The 21,982-nt window shown below is 44.5% G+C and overlaps 1 protein-coding gene across 5 annotated transcripts in view; it reads right to left on the minus strand.

Annotated features, from left to right (window-relative positions):
• aplp2 (amyloid beta (A4) precursor-like protein 2) overlaps window positions 1-19,218 on the minus strand; it is a 54,060-nt gene extending 34,842 nt beyond the window's left edge. For 2 of the 5 annotated variants that reach the window (XM_047593342.1, XM_047593340.1), the window contains exon 1: window positions 18,913-19,218. In XM_047593342.1, the coding sequence (XP_047449298.1) occupies window positions 18,913-18,984 (72 nt within the window). In that variant the 5' untranslated portion in view covers window positions 18,985-19,218. The remainder of the gene's footprint in view (window positions 1-18,912) is intronic. The other 3 variants (XM_047593339.1, XM_047593338.1, XM_047593341.1) reach the window with 2 other exon arrangements.
• Between the last annotated feature and the right edge of the window lie 2,764 nt (window positions 19,219-21,982).

Consider the following 21,982-nt stretch of genomic DNA (forward strand, 5'->3'; position numbering starts at 1 on the left):
CCAATACTTGTATATTGTTTATTCTAATCTATTTTATTTCTTTTTCTTTTTTTTATCTTTTACATAGTCCACTCTTTATTATTCTTTGCTGTTGCAAACTAAAATTTCCCCATTGTGGGACAAAAAAAGTCTAAGAACTCAAAGCGATGAAGGATCTGGGCAAAGCTCAATAAGGAAATTTCTACCTGTTTCAGATAAGCCGGCTGCTTTTTCAGCGGCTCATTTAAAGTTATTTAATTTTAACTATATTTTTAGCTCGAGTCTGCTGCTGAAATGCTACTTCACTATGTATGAAAAACTGGCATTATATTATTAATATGCATGACTGAATTAAGGGGATTATTATGACTTCATTAAGGTTTGATTCCATCTTCCCTCCCTTTGAACCTGTGGTGGCAGGAGAAATAGTAAAGTTACGTATTAACTGTGAAATAACCTACATCCTGCTTCGTGGTAATAATTCACCAGTGTTAATATTCTACACGTTTCTCCTTGGAGACAACTTGGCCGTTTCCAAGAAAAGCTATGATGACTGAGCTGCTACCTGAGGTCTCATCCTGGGTGGAGGTAGGTATGTAAGTCGGTAGCGGCGGCTCGGCGGAGACGTGTTTGCGTAATTAAGCTCCGACTAGGAGATATTTCACAGTCGGGCCGGTCGCACATGCTAACTGTTGTGGAGATTGAGCTGTGCAGGGTCTGGCCTGTGTGTCGGGGGGGGGGGGGGGGGGGGGGAGATAACATGGCCTCTCTCTCTCTCCGGCTTACAGCAAACGGACGTGAATGACGACTTGTTCAAATGGCCCGTCGCCATGGAAACCGTCTACAAAAGCATCCCAGCTATTCAACACGGAGGAACACTGGGGCTGCGGAAGAAAGAGGAGGACGGAGGGGGAGAGAGAAGAGGGCAAAAAGAGAGAAACAGACAGAAGAAGAAAAAGAAGAAGAAGAAGAAGAAAAAATGTGGTTCGAGACAGAAAAAAAAATAATAATAATAATGGAGAAAGAGGGAATGAGGCCACAGTTGTGAGAGACTGGCATATGAGACAGCGTGGCAGAGAAGAAGAAGACGAGATGAGAGGCGGAGTGGTGACGAGTGGAAGACGCCGCTCGGCCCTGTTTGGTGCATCCAGAAGCGTTTGTGTGCAAACACAAAAATGACCCTGAGCTTCTGTAGGTTTGGACATATTTTCCCCCTCCGCCCACCCGCCCGACGCAAACACACAGCAGACATACAGTAGACAAAGCCACGTCTGTTCCTCAGTGTTCCCCGGGAGCAAAAAAAAAAAAAAAAAAAAAAAAAGAGCTGTGCCCATTGCCATGGCAGTGCTCTTCAGTGTGTTCAGCAATGTTGCTCCCCATTACAAGCAGACACTGCACCAACCGCCACCGCCGCAGCCGCCGCCGGTTTCTTTTAAAATATTTACCGCACAGTAAGTCATAGCTTCAGATCAGAGAGGAATCCTGAGCAGGAAACATAAAAAACTAACCGGTGGTGGTGATTACAGGATACGTTAAGACAGGTTAGTACCGCTAATCGCAATCCCAGGCTCCTCCTGTCCAACATTCAAGAGACACCAAGCACTAAATGTCTTCACCAGGCACTTTGAAGGAAAGTACCACATAGATGAATACATGTTTACACAGACAAATCCAAATGGGACACAAGCCACTGGGTTAAAACCAGGGAAAAACATAATTTTATGCTTAAGAGTTATGGATTGTGGGAAAAAAAAAAATGTTACTGCGAATGTGATGTTTCAACATGATCACAAACTAACATCTGCCTGAGCTGAAAAGGTTTTAAAAGGCAGGTCTCTGGAGTTGTATGATACCCCAACAAGAACAGAACAAGAATAACCTGACCCCGCTAACATCTGTACTGTCAGTCAGGGAAATCGTCCAGCAGCTGCAAAACTGCAAAAAACAATTCAGCTGTCAAAGTGAGAGCAAATTGACGTCATGTCTGAATTCAGTCTACTCCTAGAAACTTTCCTGGAGTTACAGATCTACAGGCTACATCGACTCGATTCACCCTCAATCAATATGTTAAGCAGAACAGAATCTACAATTTACTCACGGTTCTTTTTGGGTGGTTTCCCGACACATACTGTCACATTATGAATATCATTTGTAAGTATAGATCTATCAAGAAGTCTGGAAACTGCTGGTGTGTGTTCGCAGAAACTTGCTTTTTGTCAGTCGAAGCCTGAAGATAAATTTCTTCAAAAGGAATCTCGCGGCATTACTTATTTTTCTTAAAAGATCCTTAAAAGAACTGTACTAGCACCCTTATAAAATACATTTAATTTTTTTTCCTCCCCAAAGTCAGGTTTAATTTTTCCCCAGATTCTTTTTTTAATTTTTGAGAATTCATTTCTTTGAGCAATTTACACGAATTTAACCCTGTGACAGTGAATTAAGTAATGAAATATAGACAATTTATTCATTTATGACTGAAAACGTTAATGCTTCCACACATATGCCATCAGTTCTTTGTACGAACAAACTGATTAAGGATGGACCCTTCAGTTTGTAAACAGTGTGGTGTATTTTGAGGGGTCGGGGCTTAACTGGAGGCAAAAAACATCTCAAACACTATAGCCTGTAAATGTGGTTAGCATATTTCATTGGACTGTTTTGGCTAGAATGGACGAGGAAAATGCATATTTTAGAGAATATACTAATACACTCACTCCCTAAGACTGTGTTATTTTAAAAAGTTGACTCCCCTAAACTTTCACTCACAGATGATGGACAATTTGACCAAAGGAGGACACAGAGGGGACGAAGTCTGGTCTGTCTTTATCAAGTGATGAAGCCTCTCCAACAAAGATGTTACAAGAAGTAAGTGGAACCACTGTGGAAGGTAACATAGTAAATGCAACTTCTGCTTGGACACCCCTGAAACATACAACTAACATTGCATTAGCTTGCGGTTAGCATTAGCATTTAAAAAGAATCCCCCAAATAATGATTAACTTCAAGTTAGTGTTTTTGATTTTTTACAGAAATACAGATATTTTCACTCTGTTTTGCCTCAATTGCAACAGCCCATGCAGTAAACAATAAAACATAGGTTTTGAAATTGGAAATATCAAAACAAGTGAATCTCATGAATTCAATGAATCCCAGTTTTGATGTCCAATTACGTGATCTTTTTTTATTTTATGGCGCTCTACTGTACGCTGCTTCTGAACATCCTCTAGTAATTATTCTGTGTGTTCTTTTAAGTGGATACTGTGGACACAAGAGAAGACTAAATGCCTGGCATGTAAATGTTAATGAAGGGAAGCTGAGAGATACAAGGCCGAGACAAGAGGAAAAACACTGTTAATTAGAGCAAAGTAGACTTTCTTTCATCTTCCCGTCTTTTCACTGGGGAGAAGGTGTGTCGGGGATGTTTAAAAGTGGAGGGGCAGCGGGGTCTCGTCTTGCATCCTCGCCCTGGTTGACAGAGCTCATTCAGAGGGAAATAAATAAATACATCAGGGATAGGACTGTGCTTTTTTTGTTCAGCGAAACCGTCCTACTTAGAACGATGTTTCATCTTAAAGGGTTTTTTTTTTTAATCATTGAGAGTTCAGAGGTAATTTGAAAAGCAAAATAAATCTACTCCGTACTCCATTAAAAAAAAAAAAATCTTTCAAAAGACGGATTAAAACCCGTAATAAGCTGCTTCTATGGCATTTAAGTTATTTTTAGTGTCAAATTAGTGATTCAAAGTGATTCCGATGTGTAATGATACGCTGTCACAGCCGGCTGGCACACGGAGAGTGACCTGGTTTTATTGTTGGTAGCAGCGCTAGAGTCTAGTGGTACAATTTACAACGCGCTACTAGATAAGACCAGATTGTCTTTGATTCGGTGAAATCATGAGTATCAAGAAGCAAGAGAAGCCTCGGGGCAAAACGAGTCGATGAAAACCACAAATCCAATCTGTGAGTCTGAAAAATGTCATCAAAAATTCTGATTTACAAAGTCAGAAAACTAAACACTGGGTCAATTTTTTTGGGGGGATTTATTTATGATAAATTGTGCTAATTTGTGAATCTGTGCTAATTATTTGTTCTGCAATGTCAGTCTTGACTCCGCCACTGAACAGTTTTTTTCTGAACAGTTTGAGCCATCACCTGTTTCCTAACTATAAATACCATCAGGGCATTTGTTGCAATGCACAACCAAGGCAGAGGTATCTCAACTGGGGAGTACGGACTGTGAAAAGTTCAAGTGTGTTGACAAACCACACATGGACTGAACTGCCTTGGGCACTGAGCTCTAGAAACGACTCTAACAATGACAAGCACTGGCGTTGGAGTTGGAGACTTCCTGGAAATGTGTGTCACGGGAAAAAAATGTTGAGTTGCACAAATAGCTAAACCTCATCCAGTCATCACAGGACAAAGGTCTTCACTCCCCTATCCTTCACATCTTTGCACAGTCCTCCCCCTCCAATGCTTCAGATGCAAAGTGTTGTTAATACTGTGCGGTCTCGCTATCTTACCATCTTTCCTCTCTCTCGGCGTCAGGCAGAGACACGGAGCGGCTGTTCAGATGTCGACTCGTGAACGCACACTCGGGGGGCTCCGTCCTGTGTTTTATTATTCTTTTATTGTGAGGGCGAAGGGGGGGGGGGGCTGCCAGTGGAGCGAGCAGAGCCCGGCGGAGCAGGAGTGGGACCGGAGAACCGGAGCCGTATCCCCCCTACGGCCCGTCGTGACACAGATTTCAGGCAGCATCTCCCTCGAATATCACTCCTTCCAATTCACCTCTCCACTCCTTACTCTCATCTACTGCCATCACAATCAGAGCCGTATATTAGAGAGAGTCTGGTCAACTAAGGGAATGGACCGTCTGAGCTGTCCCTCTATGCTGATTGGTTCTGAGCTGGTCACGTGTTTCATGGGCGCCATGTTAGATACATCTAACCAATATTCACCCATAGAGAAGTGGCAATAACAGAGAATAAAATTGGATTCAAAGTTAAAATATGAGTGTTCAGGAAAACAGAGAACACAAACAGAGAAAGTTATGGGAGCAGAAGATTAAAAGGAACTGATTTCTCCCTATTATGTGATGGAAATCTCAATGTCTCTCTTTGACCCTTGTTAAGATTTTATATAGGAAAAATAAAGTCATATTATCATTAATGTGAATCTTGATCTCAAAAACGCCCAACACCGCCTTACAAATGAGTGAAGTTTGAAGTTAACCTAGCCTTATGCTAACCTTATGCTAGCTAGTTATCTAGACTAAAGGCTTAGAAAAATAGCAGCGACCTTTATATAAACTGTGAAACCCATGTGTGCATGTAATTTATGTCCACGTAGATAGACACATTTAATTGGCACGTAACGTTGTCTCACTTACTACTGAGTTATTATGGCTAGCGTGCTAATGCTATAATGATAACACTAATAACAACACTAAATGGTTTAATTCCCTCTATTTGCAAAGTAACTTCAAACTTTTAACGGTGACGGACGAACATGAAATCTGAGACTGATGAGGTGGTTGAGCTACAAAACATTTTACAGGCTAATTTATTATATTTGAAGTAAGTAGACGCTGAGATATTTAAGTGAGGGCCTTTTATATACTGACAGATGTTGGCAATAACATTTATAAGCCTGTTAATGTTGATAATAAGAATTTATTGCAATATAGCACATCCGCCCCATGTGGTTACACGGTACAATCTTCCCTCTGATGTATCTAACATGGCGACCATAATTTGAGTTGGCCGGACTCTCTCTAACATACGGCTCTGCTCACAATGCTGCGCTCAGTTTTTCACGCCTACCTGGTTAGATTAGGAAGAGCAGATTGGTTTCTAACCGGCTGAGGAGCTGGAGGCAGAAAGAACAGGGAGTGAAGAGGAAGCAAAGGCAAAGGAGCAAATTTGTTTCAATTCTGCTCGGGGAAAAACTATTTGCAGTATATGCTGCCAAATTTGGGGAGAGACGCGTCAGGCGATAGCACAGGGCTGAGTACAGCTTCCTTGTTAGTCCAATCACTGTCAAGCGATGTCGGGAAGGAACACAGCAACAGAAAAAGGCCGAAAGGCAGAAGAGTGAGACTACCGGGCCATAAAACATGGACTCTATCGCTAAAACTATCTCGATAATTAGCCATCGTGAAAATTTGATCCTCTCCTCTCCCATGTTGGCTCATAAAGAACAGCAACGAGCTGTCACAACAGCTTTAAAAAGAGGAATAAAACAGCAGAAGTCGCTATAAATTGTTGATTGCGACTCCATACCTGCAATTCTGACTGGGGGGTTTATTAGACGGGTAATTGAATTAGACGTTATCATCGTGTCTCATATGCAAATACGACAAAAGCAAGCTGAAATCAGAGTGTGAGGTGTGCGCTCTTCTATGCAGAGAAGGTTGGTATACGCATTAAAGTGATAAGTGTGTGCAGCAGTGATAAAGAGATAATTACACAAAGGGCTTTACCCACAGCTTGTTGTTTAGCTGCAAAGATGAGCAGGTGCGTGATTGCATAAATAAGGCGCTGCAGTTTGAACCATTTCTTCCAGGAGGAGGATAATTGCTTTTCACTTCTGCGTTAATGACTCGAGGACTGTGACGACGGAGGCCCCATTTTTCAGGTGATTATTTTGCAGAAGCTGCACAGCTGCATGCCGTGCGGGCTGATAGGTGTGAGCATGCGCGCCTCTTCTGCAGAACTCCTGTCAGTACAATCAGGCGTTCTTCCCTTCTGCCCACTAAAAGCTCTCAGCGTGAGCAATCCCTTCAATCCTCCATCTCCCTCCTTTCATCTGTGCTCACTTTGAGCACTCTGGACAACTCTTTGTGAGCCCATCTCCTCTCGCCTCAGCTATCTCTATACATTTACCTCCCCACCTGTGCCTCTGTCTCCCTGAGCCATGTGAGCTTGCCGACCCTCTCAGTCCTCTCTATCCGGGCTTACTGCTCACGTGGCCCGGAGCGGATTATGTTCTTGACATCACCGTGCCAGATGTTTACGACCGAAATAGACCGAACAACTAGCTTCGCCACTAAGTCAAACAAATGCTTCTAGCCCTCATGCCTCGTCTTGTGTTTGTACTTAAGCAGGTTTCTCTTTTTTTCTTGGAAGGTAAATATCACCCAACGATAACTTGCATTTTCCTTTAGGCCTCTCTTTTGTTGGAATTAACACCGATATCTTTGTTACTTTCAAACTAGGGGTGAGCGTTGGCAAGGACTTCACGATACGTATCGCGATATTTGCGTCACGATACGATACATTATTACGATATATTGCATATATGCACATTAGATGAAAGTGATACTTCAATGAACAAAAAATATTAATTCAAATATTCCATTTCCAATTTAAAATCAAGTTTGTAGCCACTTAAATGTCAAAACACAGTTTGCAAACTGCACACTCTTTCTATTTGAAAGCCAAAGTGCCGCCAAACGTCAGCTTTGAATTTTGATGGCGTTTCAAGTTTTGACGCTGTCGCCATGCTCGCTTCTGCTACTCGTCTGTCCACTTCTTCAACCACTGCAGGAAACGCACTTCTTACAGCTGTTCATTACATGTACTTGTACTTCTTTACGCTAAAGTAAAGGGAAACATTTCGAGTTGTCGTTATTTACAAGCTAATAAACTATTGTGTTACTGGTCCAGCCCCTTGGAGATCAAGTTGGGCGGAGTGTGGCCCCTGAACTAAGCGATATATATAATATATGGCCATATCTATATTTTCCCCCACCTTTATTTCAAACTAACTACCTTTCTCCTATTTTTACGTCTTTTCCTCTTCAACCCCCCCGGCCCCACCCCTCACCACCCCCCAAATCTCATCTTCCTTCCTCCTGCAGCGCCTGCTTCCAGTTCTCTCCGGTGAGCCGGTATGGAGATCAAATAGCCGACGCGGCGCCCACTGTAACATACACATTAGCATGATTAAATTGGCCGTTGCCTGCCCATTTATTAAAAGCCTCTCTGTGCTGGGTGGGAGGTCTTTTTGGATGATGAGCTGAGTAGGAGAGGGGTGGGCAGTGAGTGTCGTGTGTGTGTGTGTGTGCACGCCAGACTTTAGCGATGCAGAGGAGTTAATAAGGGCTGCAGGGGTATTTTTGACAGAGGTGACGTGACAGAGGGAGAGGGAAGCCACTGAGCAGCGATATCAGGGCAGGAAAAAAAAGGTGGGCGGTGGGCGGAGCTCCGCTGGTCGCTGTACAGGAGATTTAGAGCTTAGGCGATTGTTAAACGGGGCTCAGTTTGTTTTGAACTATGCGACCTCGGTTTTCCACAAGCCACTTTATGTGGATGCAGACTCTTTCCACACGTTGCGCTGCACCCTCAGCAGTTTAAAAAGAGGCGGATTAGACACAGGAGTGTGCCTCTCTCCCGTCTGCCCGGAGAGCACAGTCGCCCTAATCTCTCACGCTGAAGAGAGGGGATTTGGGAGAAATGACCTGTGCTCACTCCACTTCCTCCAGCTTCCCTTCCTCTCACATCCTCCGAGTTGAGAGAAAACACAACCTTCCTTCCTTCCTTCCTTCCCTCCGTCACTCCCACTCGCGATTTTTTTTTCCCTCCATGCTCATCAGCATGCAGCGCCACACGGCTGCTCCTCAGGACCAGGCAGGCGGCAGACAGGCAGGCAGACTTGTCAATAAAGGAACCACAGTGATGAGGGGCACCTCATCGAGGCCTTTAGCGCCGCCACCGACGTCTCTCGAGCAGCGTGAACTCCCTCGGTTAATGAGCACACAATTGTTGAGCAAGCACAAGCAGAAAATTAGGAGAGGTGAAAGCACAAGGGCAGATCGTTCTCGACATAAAATAGCAGATTTGCCCTAAAATGTGTGTACAGTGGCAAGAGGAGGAGGAGGAGGAACGCTGTGTCTAAACCAAAAGGACTGCAGGGGGAACCGAGCTCAGTGGGAGGTGACATTGAGAGCAAATAGTTTCAAGGACAACGTGGATATATCACATTCAGTCGCTACAAGGCAGCCACGAGCTGTGCTGAGGCCATTACGGAGCAGGAGGAAGAAGGAGATCAAGGACACGCAGCAATGCGTAAAAAAAAATCTTACAACAAGAAATAGCAGGTGGCAGAGTTACTTCATAGGAATGCTGAACGACTGTTGACCTGAGCGGCGCTGCCTGGATACCAGGGACCCGATGCCACGGCTAGTTTTAACATGTTTGGATTTAGGATTTTTTAAAACCACAGCCGAGAGAAGCAGCATTCCACATTTTACTTAGCCATGCAGGTATAAATAGCGCACCACCTCAGGCACATGACATTTTTATGGCGTAAAATGACGAGCAAGAAGGTCAGGCTTTAGGTGTTAGGACAGAACTAGGCAGTCCTTCACCCAGACTATACGATACGCACAGTGATAAGCACACAACATGACTGTAAGCTGACACAACAATAGTCAATTCTGCATTTAAAATAGTTAATTTTCACTGTGTTGTTAGGAAAGTAAGACTCAGTGCATTTACATGCACAGTTTAATCGAGCTATGCTCAAAATTCGACTTTCTGGATGTCCTCCTCCACCACACTAGGTGGCGATATGTGTCTTTTCAGCAGGTTGACCTATTACCTAGTCATATAATAAACAGGAGTCTAATGCGGCTTTTACAAACAACCACCAGATGGATGATAGTTCAGCTTTTTAATCTCATACTACTGATGGTGCAGATAAGATGGCGCTATCTCTCAGGCGGTTCTTCCGCCAGCACTGTTTACCTTCGTCTTCTGAAACCGGTGTCTGGATGTTTTTGTTCCAGGGTCATACACGTTGTCCAGTTAAAGTCCAATTAAGGCGTATACCAAGCGAGGAAAATTGATTTCTGATTACACTATCTGTGTGTCTTAATTGGAGTTTTTATTACGTGTTTCCATGCACTTAAGTTGTCCAGTTAAAGTCGGATTAGGGCAATAATTCATTTTTTCTTCACATGCATGTAAATGTACTGAGTGAGAGAACAAACTATGTGTGACAGTAGTAAAAACTGAAAATTAGGCCGTGATCATTACAGCATCATTACAGGATGATGATCAACTCTCTGGTTTATGCCACAGGCGAGACAGACTTGTTTTTCTTTTTCCTTTTTGCTGCACTTTGGTGCTGTGTCAGTGGTTTTGTTTTCACCTCCGGTCGAAATGAGAACTTCAAGGGCAGCTTCAAGGGATTTATAATTTCTAAACTTCTGGAAAGTATAAGCACTTTATGCCTTAAACCAGATAGTTGGTGGTGTTCAGGGAAGAAGCCAGAGGCAGCTGTTCTGCATCTGAGCTCCAGCTGTTTCCCTGGATCGATAATATTTATAGTGACCAACTGTCCCTCGCATCTTTAGCCGAGTTTGTCTCTGTATCCCCTCGTTTTTCTTCTGTTTTTCTGTTTTCCATCTTCAGCTAAACCTCTTCATTGTTTTGTTTATCCTCCTCAACATGGTGACAAAGACTGATGCCTTAACCAAAGCTGCTGTAGTAGTAGTTTTTCTCGTGGTTGCTAGTCAGATACACAGAACAGGAAGTCCCTGTCAGGATAGCTGTTCACCAAAAGCACCAAAACATTGGTCTCCAGAGAAAGAACAGTCCAGATTGATAGCACGTTATCTCCAGTGGAGAATAGTAGAATAGTAGGATTCAAGCTTTTAGGATGAATGGGGCTAAAGACAGAGATAGATGGTGCATTACTAAGATTATACAGCATGAAAAACCATGAACTAGACGAGGAATTTGTGACTGTCGCAGAGGGCGGTGTAATGTGCTTAATCCACTCTTGAACTTTTGCCCCCGAGCAAATCACTACACACTGTAGGGCTACGTTCTTCTGAAATTTAACAGTAACCATCTTGACCTATTTCTCTCGCCCGTCTCAAATACATAAAAGAAACAGAGAACAGTCCAGAAAAGAAACTATTTTGATAATCAGTGAGGCCTCCGTCCGCCTCGTGTCCCATATTCACATCCGCCCTGTGGTGCTAAAATTGATTTTCAACTCGGCGAATAATTTTTTTGGGGGGAAATTATTAACTGATTAAAGTTTAATACTGGAATTATTTTTACATGGGCATGTTACTGAAGTTGCTTTTTTTTTTTTTCTTTCTTTCCTTTCAGCTTGCTCTGATTGCCACTTTGAACACAGTTATGTCGGCTTCGCTCCGGCCCCCGCATGCAGTGCCACTCTCCCACGACCACCCAGGCTGATTTTAAATGAATCTGTGCTCTGATTGCCGAGCTCCCCGCTACTCCTCTTCCCCGGCAGACACCGAGCGGCGGAGCAGAGACACAGCCCACATGTCGGCATTAGCCTGTGACGCTCGAGGCGATTCGAGGAGAGAGGCCATCTTTAGCAGGGGAACATGATGGATGTAATATAGATATGCTTATCTATCATTAAGCCTTGCTCTGCCCTCCCTCGGCCTCTCGGCAGGGGAAGGGCGGAGGGACTTCAATCAGACTAGGGAAGAATATAACTCTAGCGAGACATGCTGAGGCCAACAGCTAATCAGTCATGTCTCTATGGAGGAGACACAGGCTTCACAGCGGGAGCATCCATCTTTAAGCCCGTCTACTAGACTCGCTTTTTGTCAATTGTCTGACCTTGCTCCCCTACATCTTGTTTCTTTCCGCGCGTGGGCCAAGTCAGACCTCCTCTGCAGCATCCTGCCACTTGTCTGGGATACATCCCAGATCCAAACTAGCACAATGACAGCAGCTAAGAGGCTGTCAAATCCCAGCGCCCTGACATGATTGGGCACAGCGTCTCCCCGTTAGCGTCAAGAAACCTCAATAACAGCGCGGCGATGCCAAGTAGGAAACATAAGGACGGGATGTGATGAACACCGAAGGGAGTGGTTGGAGGGTAGATGTGTGTGGAGGGGGGGGAATGGAAGAGGTGGAGTCCGGTGAAGGCGGCTAGCTGCTGAGTAGGCTCTATAATTAGCTGCAGAAGATCAAATGACTTTTAATGGGTTTGTCTGAAAACAGCAGACTATTTCAGATTTGTGCTCTGAGCTATATTCATATCTCATCAAACTAATGGAATCCTCTGGAGTGCTTGATTGGTTTTTATCTCAGATCAAAATGGCCGATAGAGGTGTGCAGCCGCAGGATTCATTAGCTGCAGTTCTCTAATAAAATTAAAAAAAGAAAAAGAAAAAAAAAGCGCCATTTAAAAAGCGCTATTATGTGAAATGGAAATTAATGCAAGAGAAAAATTCACACGTGTCAAATGACAGTCCTTAAAGGGAGTCGTCTGACAGCGCTCCGAATTCATGGTGTGATGCACAATCATCGTTTGCCGGAGGAGTAATTTCCCATGGATGTGAGAGTGAGAAGGGGCTTATAATAACTTCTCGTGACAGATAACGGAAACCTCCACTGGTCATTAGTTAGAGAATTAAAAGGAGAAATACTACTAGGATAATATCAGGGTCATAGCTCAGCCACTGCCAGGTCTGAGCGGACGGAGGTCTGGTGCAGAATAATAAATATGCTGCCTACAATCAGGCCTTGGGCCTGCAGCAACACACAGCAACGCACACAGCAACGCACACAGCAACGCACACCGTGCAGTAAGACGTGCCGGGGGGGACGGACCGGAGCAGAAACAATTTCCTGATCAATTGATTAGTCAATAACCAGAAAATGACCTGCTAATGTTGATAAATGAGGCAGCACATTTATTTGTTGGTTTTAGCTTCTCAAATTGCGTTGCACTCACTGCATTTTTGTATTTTTTTTTAATATAATTGTAAATTGCTAAGAAGACATCATCTCGTGCTCTTGAACTTGATCCGTAAATGAAACGTATACTTATATAATACGAAGGGGAAACACAGGGTCGGGCCAACGATGCTCTCAGTAAAGTTATTTACGCTTCACTCTGTTTGGTTCGAACCACTTTGTGATGTGGCGTTTCCTGTTTTTGGGCTGGGGTGACTCTCATTTATGTTTTGCCTTCTCCTCAAATTATACGACGCACACAAACATCCTTCATGCGCCGGCGCTCTGAGGGCAGCAGGGGAGAGGGATCTTCATCACGCGTGAACACCTATTACTGAATTAATTACAGAGCGTGAGAGTGGGAGCTTAAGGATAATTAAGGGGGAGAAACTCGAAGGGAAATTTTTCATCTTTTCCCGCCTCTTTCCTCTTCCCCCCCTTTGTTCGTTGTGAAGCCCGAGTGGATCATCCTACATTGCTGCCGTTTGTCCTTGGCTACCTTCTCCTTGAGAAAGTGCTGTATCAGACAGGCTGCTAACAGGGCCGTCACATAGCCTGAGTACCGGCGGCGGCGGCGGCGGCAGCAGCAGCACGGGCCTCTCTCTGGGGGTATAGAGTTACACTGCAATGCTTCTATCTCTTACGGTTCTGACATTTTCACCCCCCCCCCCTCCCCTCCACTCTCAGGAGGAAAAGAGAATAAACTTTGAAAAAAAAAAAAAAAAAGCAGAAGAAGAAATAGACAGGATGAAGTCCGTGCTGCCCTTGGTTCCAAGTATGGATGATACCATTTCCACTAGAGGCGCGGGGGTAAAGTGGGGGGAGAGAGATGAAGGGAGCAGGAGGAGGATGGACGGGGAGGGAGCTGTTTTCCCCGGCAGCCGATGGGGTATTTGTGCAGCGTTGCTCAGCACAACAGAGCAGTATGGCGGCGAGGCAGCCTGCCAGTCACTCAGACAACCCATCAAGACAAGAGCGCTGCCTCCCTCCCAATTTCCTCCTTCGGTATTTAAAAAAAAAACAAAAAAAAACAGAGACAATCCGTTAAGTTAGATTAATACTCGACTTGCCATCGGTCTCAAATCACCACAAAGCGACAAAAGAACAGACAAAGTGGATGTGATTGATGTGAAATGACGTTCTAAATTAAACCCAATGTGACGCCAGAGATACCGAACATGAAAAAATAAAAATAAATGGCTTCCCGGCGAGGCTGCACGCACATCCAGAGCAAAAACAAGCACCGAGACACATAATCCAGAAACAGACACACACACACAAAGATGGAGCCACCCACGCACTCGCGCACAGAAAGCTCTAAAGAAACAAACAAAGAACTGAGATGCATCAATTATAACTGAAGTTTGGGAAACTGGGTCTGATACGAACGCTCTTGTTCGACAACAGAGACAAAATCCAGTTGATGATGGGTTCAAACGAGAATAACAAAAAAACAGCCCTTGAGTAATTTATGCTCCTGTACGTTCCGCATGCAAACAGCAGGAAACAACGCCAGGCTCACAGCTAAACGGGCTCTTTGATTCATAACTACCTGCCTCCATTTCTCCACTTTGTCCAAATAAATAAACGGCAGACAGAAAAACAGTGCGGAGGCCCCACCCGGGCCCACGAATGACTCACTGATCTCAGAAAAAAAAACGAAAGCTACTGTACCACAGCTGGATCAGGCCGGGCTGGGACAGCAGACGGCGTCTTCCACATGGACATGCGGGGACACAGCGCAGATACAAGTGCACAATATCTCACAGATAGCGCACCAGATATTTTATTCATGGGGAAGAAAATCTCAAGCAGCAAGAGTGACTCACGGAGCCACGGGGACACACAAAAAAAAAAAGAGGAGACGGAGCAGGGGGTTGACAGGGTTTAACTCACCTGAACCGGCCTCCTTCTCTGTGTCAACCCAGACCCAGGCCAAAACAAAATGGCAGGGTTCCTTTTAAGGGGATCACAAGGAGGTGCATTTGTGTACTGAACGTGCCATAGTGTATAGTTACTTTCGACCGCTATCGCAGGAAGAAAGCCGTTAGCACTCGAGGCTACGCATTCCTCTGGCACATAAACCAACAAAAGACAGTCTCCTGCAGCGGCGCTGAGCTCGGCTGCCGTTGTGACTCAGGCGCAGAGGTGTTCACCTTGGCCGCGTGTGCACGAGGAGGAGGGCTGTCGCCGCCGTGCACATTTGCCCCACATATGGCGGGCGGGTCTGACGCAACTTAAACGGCGTGCAGTCATGCGTGCGCCGACTTGAACCCGCTCACTCCGATGAGGCCGATCGCTCGCTGAGAAAAAGCGACTAAATATGTGATGAGGCGAGCTGCAGGAAAGGAGGAATCCGCCGCACAAACACACACCCACACAGACGCACAACCACACATTTCCAGTTGCAGGAAAAAGACGAGAAAAAAAAACATGGAGACTACTCTGCTCACTTGGGGTAATTAGAGCGCACGTGGAGCCTGAGAGACAAAGCCTGGCATCGTGAGAACAAGGCTCGCCTGATGAGGCCTCTCTATTTAAATCCCCGGGATGAGCTGAGAGCGTGTCTGTCGATTGGAATCGCTCCAGGAGACGCGCACGGGCTCCGAGGAGGAGGAGGAGGAGGAGGTGAACAGCCGAGGCCGAGGCGGTGAAAGTGAAGACGCGGAGGAAAAGCGTCGGGAAAGCGGAAAGACGAGCCGAGCGGCAGGAAGGTGTCTTTGAGGAACTGAAAGGACGGAGATTAAGGACTTAAGATTCAATCAGACATCCGTCCCCACTGTTAGTCAGAGACCACGGAATCAGACTCGGGCGCTGGGCGAACGCCGTTGATATTACACACAGGTGACTCACTGTGTTCTGTGGCGCTTTGAAGTCAGTTTGCGTCTGCGGGCTGTGGAAATGAAGGGTTTGACTGAATGTGTGAGTGTGTGCTGGGGGGGGGGGGGATGAGTGAGCGTACCAGTGTGTGTTTGGGGCAGGGCTTTGGGATTAGTACCTTTCCCTTCGCAGATCTACAAGCACCCAGTATTTCTTGTCGCTAAGAGGATTCGAGGATACAGCGTTGTCCCGACAATTGAAAGCAAGGTTTTAGGCGCTAATCTACGAACTGAAGGGCGAGCGCGGGCTGATTGTCTGCTGACGGAGCGCGCACACGCCCGCCGCCTTCGCCTTGATTGACGGGGCAGGACGTGGAGGTCAAAAAGGCAAATCTTTACAGCTTACAGGGGAGAAAGGAAACAGCCCACACAGGGACGTAGCTGCGCTCCACAATGCACTAAGAGATGATTATCAAATGCTTCTTTTTTTCTTTCCAAAAGTCTAGTTTTACCCTCTTCCTCTTCCCTGTGTCTCGACCACCTCTGTATGGTAACGACACCCTGGGTTGTCTGAGGCTATTCACCGGCACACAAAAGGCCCCTCATTGAGAACCATTGAGCCCTGCTAAAGGACGGCTCCACGGCGCCCGCCCCAACTATCACCATCCAAGTGGGAGCACTCATTCGCGTTGCAATTGTTCACTATCAGCTCATATCGAGAACAAATGCCCGCGCGGACGCGCACTTTAATATCAACGCTCTCAACGCCTGCGAGCACACGCACATTTAGAGATAAGAGGGAAAACGCTGCTGTAAGAGAACTGCAATAAGCAGAGCAGCCCCGCGGCCGTTTCTTTTTTTTTTTTTTTTTTTTCGGTTCTGCTGCACGAATCTTCTCCCCGTGCGGAACTTTTCCAGCGCCTCTGCGCTCTATCACACGTCTCCAAACACACTACGCAGAGTCAAATGCGACTCAACAAGCTCCGTCTTGCTTCGGATTTAGACACGTGTTGATGCGTTTTGGCGCTACAAGCCAACAGTCCTTTTCAATTTCATGACAGGAACAAAAAAAAATGCGTTGCGTGCTGTTGCGCAACGCCGCATCTCCTGCTGATCTCTCCTTGCTTTAAATCAGCGGAGGATAAAAACGTAGTGAGTGCATTAACTGTTCCATTAATCCATCCGGAGCCAGCGAATGCCTCGGTGTGATGCAATTCTCTGGGTAAACCTGCTCTGTGGTCGCAGCCTGCGCACTGTTTCCAAACCATCCCCACAAAAGATGCAGCTGTTTTCCCACTAGAAATTTAAATGAATCCATGATGTTTTTTTTGTTTTGTTTTGTTTTTGGATATGATAAAAAAAATCTCCTGTTCAGCCACTTGGTTGTGATTCGGGAGTCGGTGTCGCCCAGATGAGAGGGGTAAAAACACAGCTGAAGAAACAAAAAGCTCACAATCTGGCACTCTCACAGGTATCTGACAAAACACGGCCGTTTACACAGCTGAAGAAACTGGCTGAAAAGGAGGAAGAATAACACAAGAGAGACGCTTTCTTTTTTTTTTCTCCCCCCAACGACACCTCGACAATCACAAAGAGATGAGGAACAACGGAAGGTGAGAGGCGGGCTCGGAGCAATAAACCATCCCTGACCAACGGTGAGTGGGTCCCTGGCCTCTCCGGCTCATAAAACCAAGTTTAAGGTCCAGAGGAGCGAGTGCAGTCAGCAGAATCTGCCTCAGATTCACTGACAAACAAAAAGCGGGCAGTTGTTTTTCAGCTGTCCAGCCTCGACACGCTTCAAACTACTGACAATTACACAGAAAGACACAAACATCCCGGGCTTCATTAAAGAAAATAAAGGTTGTCACTATTAAACCTTCTGTTACAGTGAAACTACAAGCAAAGCAAAAAAGAAATGGATATGAATATCTGCATTCTATGAGTGTAGTGTCCAATAAAGAAAAACGCTCCGTCCTTCAGGACAGCCATTGATTAAACCACAGGAATCCTCGGCACATGCCCTATAGTCAAGATGCACCATACATCTCCACTCAATTTAATCTGGGGCGAGCGATCAGGAAAATTCACTGATTTCATCCATCAATCATCTCAGGAGAGAATCGACCACTGGGTTCTTTGTGGTTAGGGAGTCTGACCGGGGAGGCAATCAGTACCGAGGGGACAGGTCTTTTTTTTAGAGAGTGCAACACAATAACCATTATCCCCCCCCAATACACACACACACAAACACACACACACACACACAGTGCCACCCAATAGTGCCTCAAAATGGCCGAGGTTTGTGTCGCCGGTGCAGGAGGGAATAACATTCCCTGATAACTACTTTGTACACGGTGCACAACTGGTGCCAGGAGGAGACGTCTTGTTAAAGTGTTTCGTCACGGTTGCTTCAACAGGGAGCTCTGGGTGGGGGGGGGGGGGGGGGGGATGAGGAGGAGGAGGAGGAGGAGGGTGGTGGTGGTGGCGGTGGTGGGGCTGTTTGCTCTGAAAACGGGCGCATTGTTATCCGATGACACACACGTCTGACACTGCAGGCATCGGAGTCCGGGGACAAGAAGTGACGAGGCAGCAGGGAAATAGGACGCCAGGTAGGAAGGTAGGTAGGAAGGTAGGTAGGTAAGTGTGCACACGTGGGAGTGGGTGTGTTTGTACGGGAGGACCTCCATTTGAGGCCAACTGTGTTTTAAACGCTTCTAGATACATTGTGCTGCAACCAGCCTGGCAAAACACAACAATAAAAGACTCAACTCTCTGGTTTGCTGAAAGTGGGGCCAATAAAGAACCCCCCCGCCCCCCTGCCCCCCGCCCACCCCCTGTAGCATACATGCACACTGTTTGTGATCCATTGCAGGGATCCTGCGTGTCCCCAAAAGGCCTGACTAAGCGCCCCTGGTCTTTGGTTTGGTCTCTGCAGTGAAACCCTGTTATAATTCAGGACATCCAGGCCCCACATTGGTTCAACTCAGCAACAAACTGCGATCAGAGCTGAGAAAAGACCTGAACGCAAGCGGATTAATATTTAACTAGACACAACATGTATGGACACATTCAAGCATTCCCAACTACAGAAAAAGAAAGAAAGAAAGAAAAGAAAGGACAACAGTGAAATAAAGCCGATCATCTTAAACAGGAATAATCAGTTCTGTTACTTGAAGTCAGAAGTAGTCAAAGCCTGATCAATGGATTTCCAATAAAACGAGGTTTGATGGTGTGGGAGAGATCAGCTAAAGCTCAGACACATAAACCTCGCACGGAAAGAGGACAAGGGGCCGAGGAGATTTGCTCTGGCATGAAGAAAACAACGCTGCTGATCCAACCTGGCGCACAATAAATCAGAGAACGTTTCATGTCACATACCTCAATGTAGCCGGCCAGCGTCGGAACCACGATGCCCAAAATAAGGACAGATATCGCCGGGACTGAACCCATCTTCCAGGACCTCCGGTTATGCTACTGTAAATAACTTATATATCCTGTGAGCTATATTTGTCCGGCAGAATAAAGAGCGAAGCAAGTCCTGGGAAATGAATCTGACGATCTGTCCCGAAGAGCGAAGGCGAGTCCTGCTCCGCTTGTTTTGTTACCCGAGCTCGACACGAAAATTTTGGAGGGGGGACTGAGAGTCGGTCTCCTCTGGAAATGTGGATTGTGTGTCTCTCTCTCTGTTGCGTGGTGGCTCTGCCTCTTCTGCCTCCTCCCTCCCTCCCTTCCTCCCCCTGGTTCGTGTGAGCCGCACTTCCAGAGCGCAGTGCGCCACCAGGAGGCCGAGTGCGCGTCATCCACCCAAAACCAGACGCACGGAGACTCAACAGCTGACGAGGCGAGGCACAAACTCAGGAGATTCTGCTCTTTATTCACTTTAGTTTCGCGTATGTATTCGTTTGTAATAAATAGCATTTTTAAGTTAAATTAAATACATTTGAATAAATAAAATCATATAGTTGTATTGTCACGTTTCAGAATATTATTATTATTAGGAATAATAATAATAATAAAGAAGAATGTGTAGCTGGTGTTGATTTGAACTGATTACAGTGCTCAGTATTACATTTTCTATGATCAGCAGACTAATAATGATTTTTAGTGGTCAAATAAATATAGTGAGATAAATAGTAGTTCTCTGACTTCTTATTAACTTTCACTTGTGTGTTTCAGTTCCTTTTCTCAACAAACCACCCGAATCCTTCAGTGTAATAATGTTGAGACTCCTATTATTGATTCATTCCTTGTATTTGTAGTAGATTCAGTTGACAAATTAAAGTTTAGTTGTTTAATACTTGGCTAAGGAAAGAGTATATTGGGACAAATGTTCAGCCATGGACAACGTGTGGAAAAATGAGTCAATAGAAAAATGTGTGTCAATAGTGAAATGTGAAAAGATTTCATAATATCAATTAATATTTATCACTGCGGAGCTTCCACCTCCACATTTCTTTTGTCCACCTCTGTGTTTGCGCAAATGCTGTCAAGAGGGTTTCATTCAGTATAGGGAGAGAAAAACACCTTTGATGGCAAATTTATGTAGATTAGACTTTTATTGTGTAAACACTAAAATGTTCTGGATAGATGTTGAACAGTTTGCAAATAAAAAAGACTGTAAATGATCCTGGTAGGAGAGCTGCTTTTTCACTGCGATGAACAAAGATTCAATTTTCTCTGTTCAACTGGCTGCATAAACAGGGTAATTACACACGCACGCACACACGCACACACACAGACACACACTACAATTCATTTGTGATTAGATTTTTTTTCCCCTAAGATGTCGTTTGTGTTTCTCTCTGATGGCATATTGGGGAAAAAACACCAAAAAAAAAAAAAAAAAGCATCATGTAAATTGGATCTTTGCTTCAGGCAGGCGATGGTTATTAATTTCTGAAACATCAGCCTTTAGACGTGTTAGAACGAGCATTTGATTAGATTCATCTTGGGATGAGTCAGTTTGATCCCCAGACACCTGAGCTAAAACACCTCTGGAAAAAAAAACTGAGAAAAGAATTTATTTTTTTAATTTTAGCTTCACAGCAGAATGTAGTCTGATGAGAACAGGACAAGAAAAATTAGCTTTTTTTGATAAATGATGTAAGTAAATTGGAATGAGGTGCTATATTTTTCACCAGTTAATACATCTGAATGTAAGTATGTATACAAGTACACAGCAGCCAGAAGTTCCTTAAATGCTGTACTAAAGTTCTGCAAGAGGAGGGTTGTGGCCGTGGTTGTCTCCTTGGTGGATATTAAAAATAATGTCCCAGTGGTTCCAAACTTACTCGGGTAATTGACATCCTGCAAAATCACACTTTCAGATGTTATAATACACTTCACCCACAGAGAGTCTCTTTGACTTTATGGCTTTTCTGTATTTTCTGTATGTATTTGAACTCCAACCAATATTTAAACACAGCTAAGGAATAATTAAAGCAAACAGGAAGCACCAGACTACAATTCAGAGTGCATCTGCCAAGGATCAGAATAGTATTACAGATGAATTATTTAATTGAAGTTTAATTTAATTGGAATATGGGTTAGTGGGTGCAGTCAGAATGGCAAAAAGGGACATTTACTCTATTTATGTTTAAATCTGCTACACAATGAGGTGTATAAAAGGTAAAAGGATATTGATCCAGTGTAGGTCATTAAATTATAGTCTGTATTTCACTATTAAAAATATTCACTGATATAATTTCTTATCTTTTTGGTACTGTTACGTAAACATTAGAACTAGAATGATGAGTGTTTGTCTCCCTCTAATGGCCACATCAAGGAACTACAGGCTTCAAAATGCACTGCCACAAACAGAAAGGAAGAAACGGAATCATCCTAAAATTATAAATAAGTATGAATGTCTGTATTATAATCACTGAAGAATTTGCATGTGACAAATTATAATCTGATTCCTTTTTGAAACTGATCATAATATTCACCAGACGTATTGGTAATTATGTTGCAATGTCTCTCTATGAACACTACGAGGCGCTAAAAAAACACAAATCTGATTAAATTGGCGTAAACCTTCACCTCTCGTCGTCGGCATTTTGTTACCTTTCAGAAATATGGAATAATTATTTGTATTTAAGAGCATATGCGATACAAACATGTGGTAAAATGATGACACAAAACAGACAGAAGTATCACAACTCTTTGTGCAGCAGGTTTTTTTTTTCATTGGACAATTGTAGGATAGAAATTTTCTGATTGGCTGTAACTGTTACAACTAAAATCGAAGTTATGGGAAGTTATGAAAAAGTGGCGTTGACATAACATCATATATGTTTATTGTAGGACAACACGACTAACTGTTTAAATGTTGAAGCCCTCCGACAAACAGCTAAAGCGAAACTTTTGAAAACAATGTTGTAAAATAGCCAGAGTTGACTTTTCAGCAACAAAAGTAAACATCCACCAATCACAAGCCACGCTCCCGCGT

Source organism: Mugil cephalus, chromosome 9, assembly GCF_022458985.1.
Source record: "Mugil cephalus isolate CIBA_MC_2020 chromosome 9, CIBA_Mcephalus_1.1, whole genome shotgun sequence".
Lineage (NCBI taxonomy): Eukaryota > Metazoa > Chordata > Actinopteri > Mugiliformes > Mugilidae > Mugil > Mugil cephalus.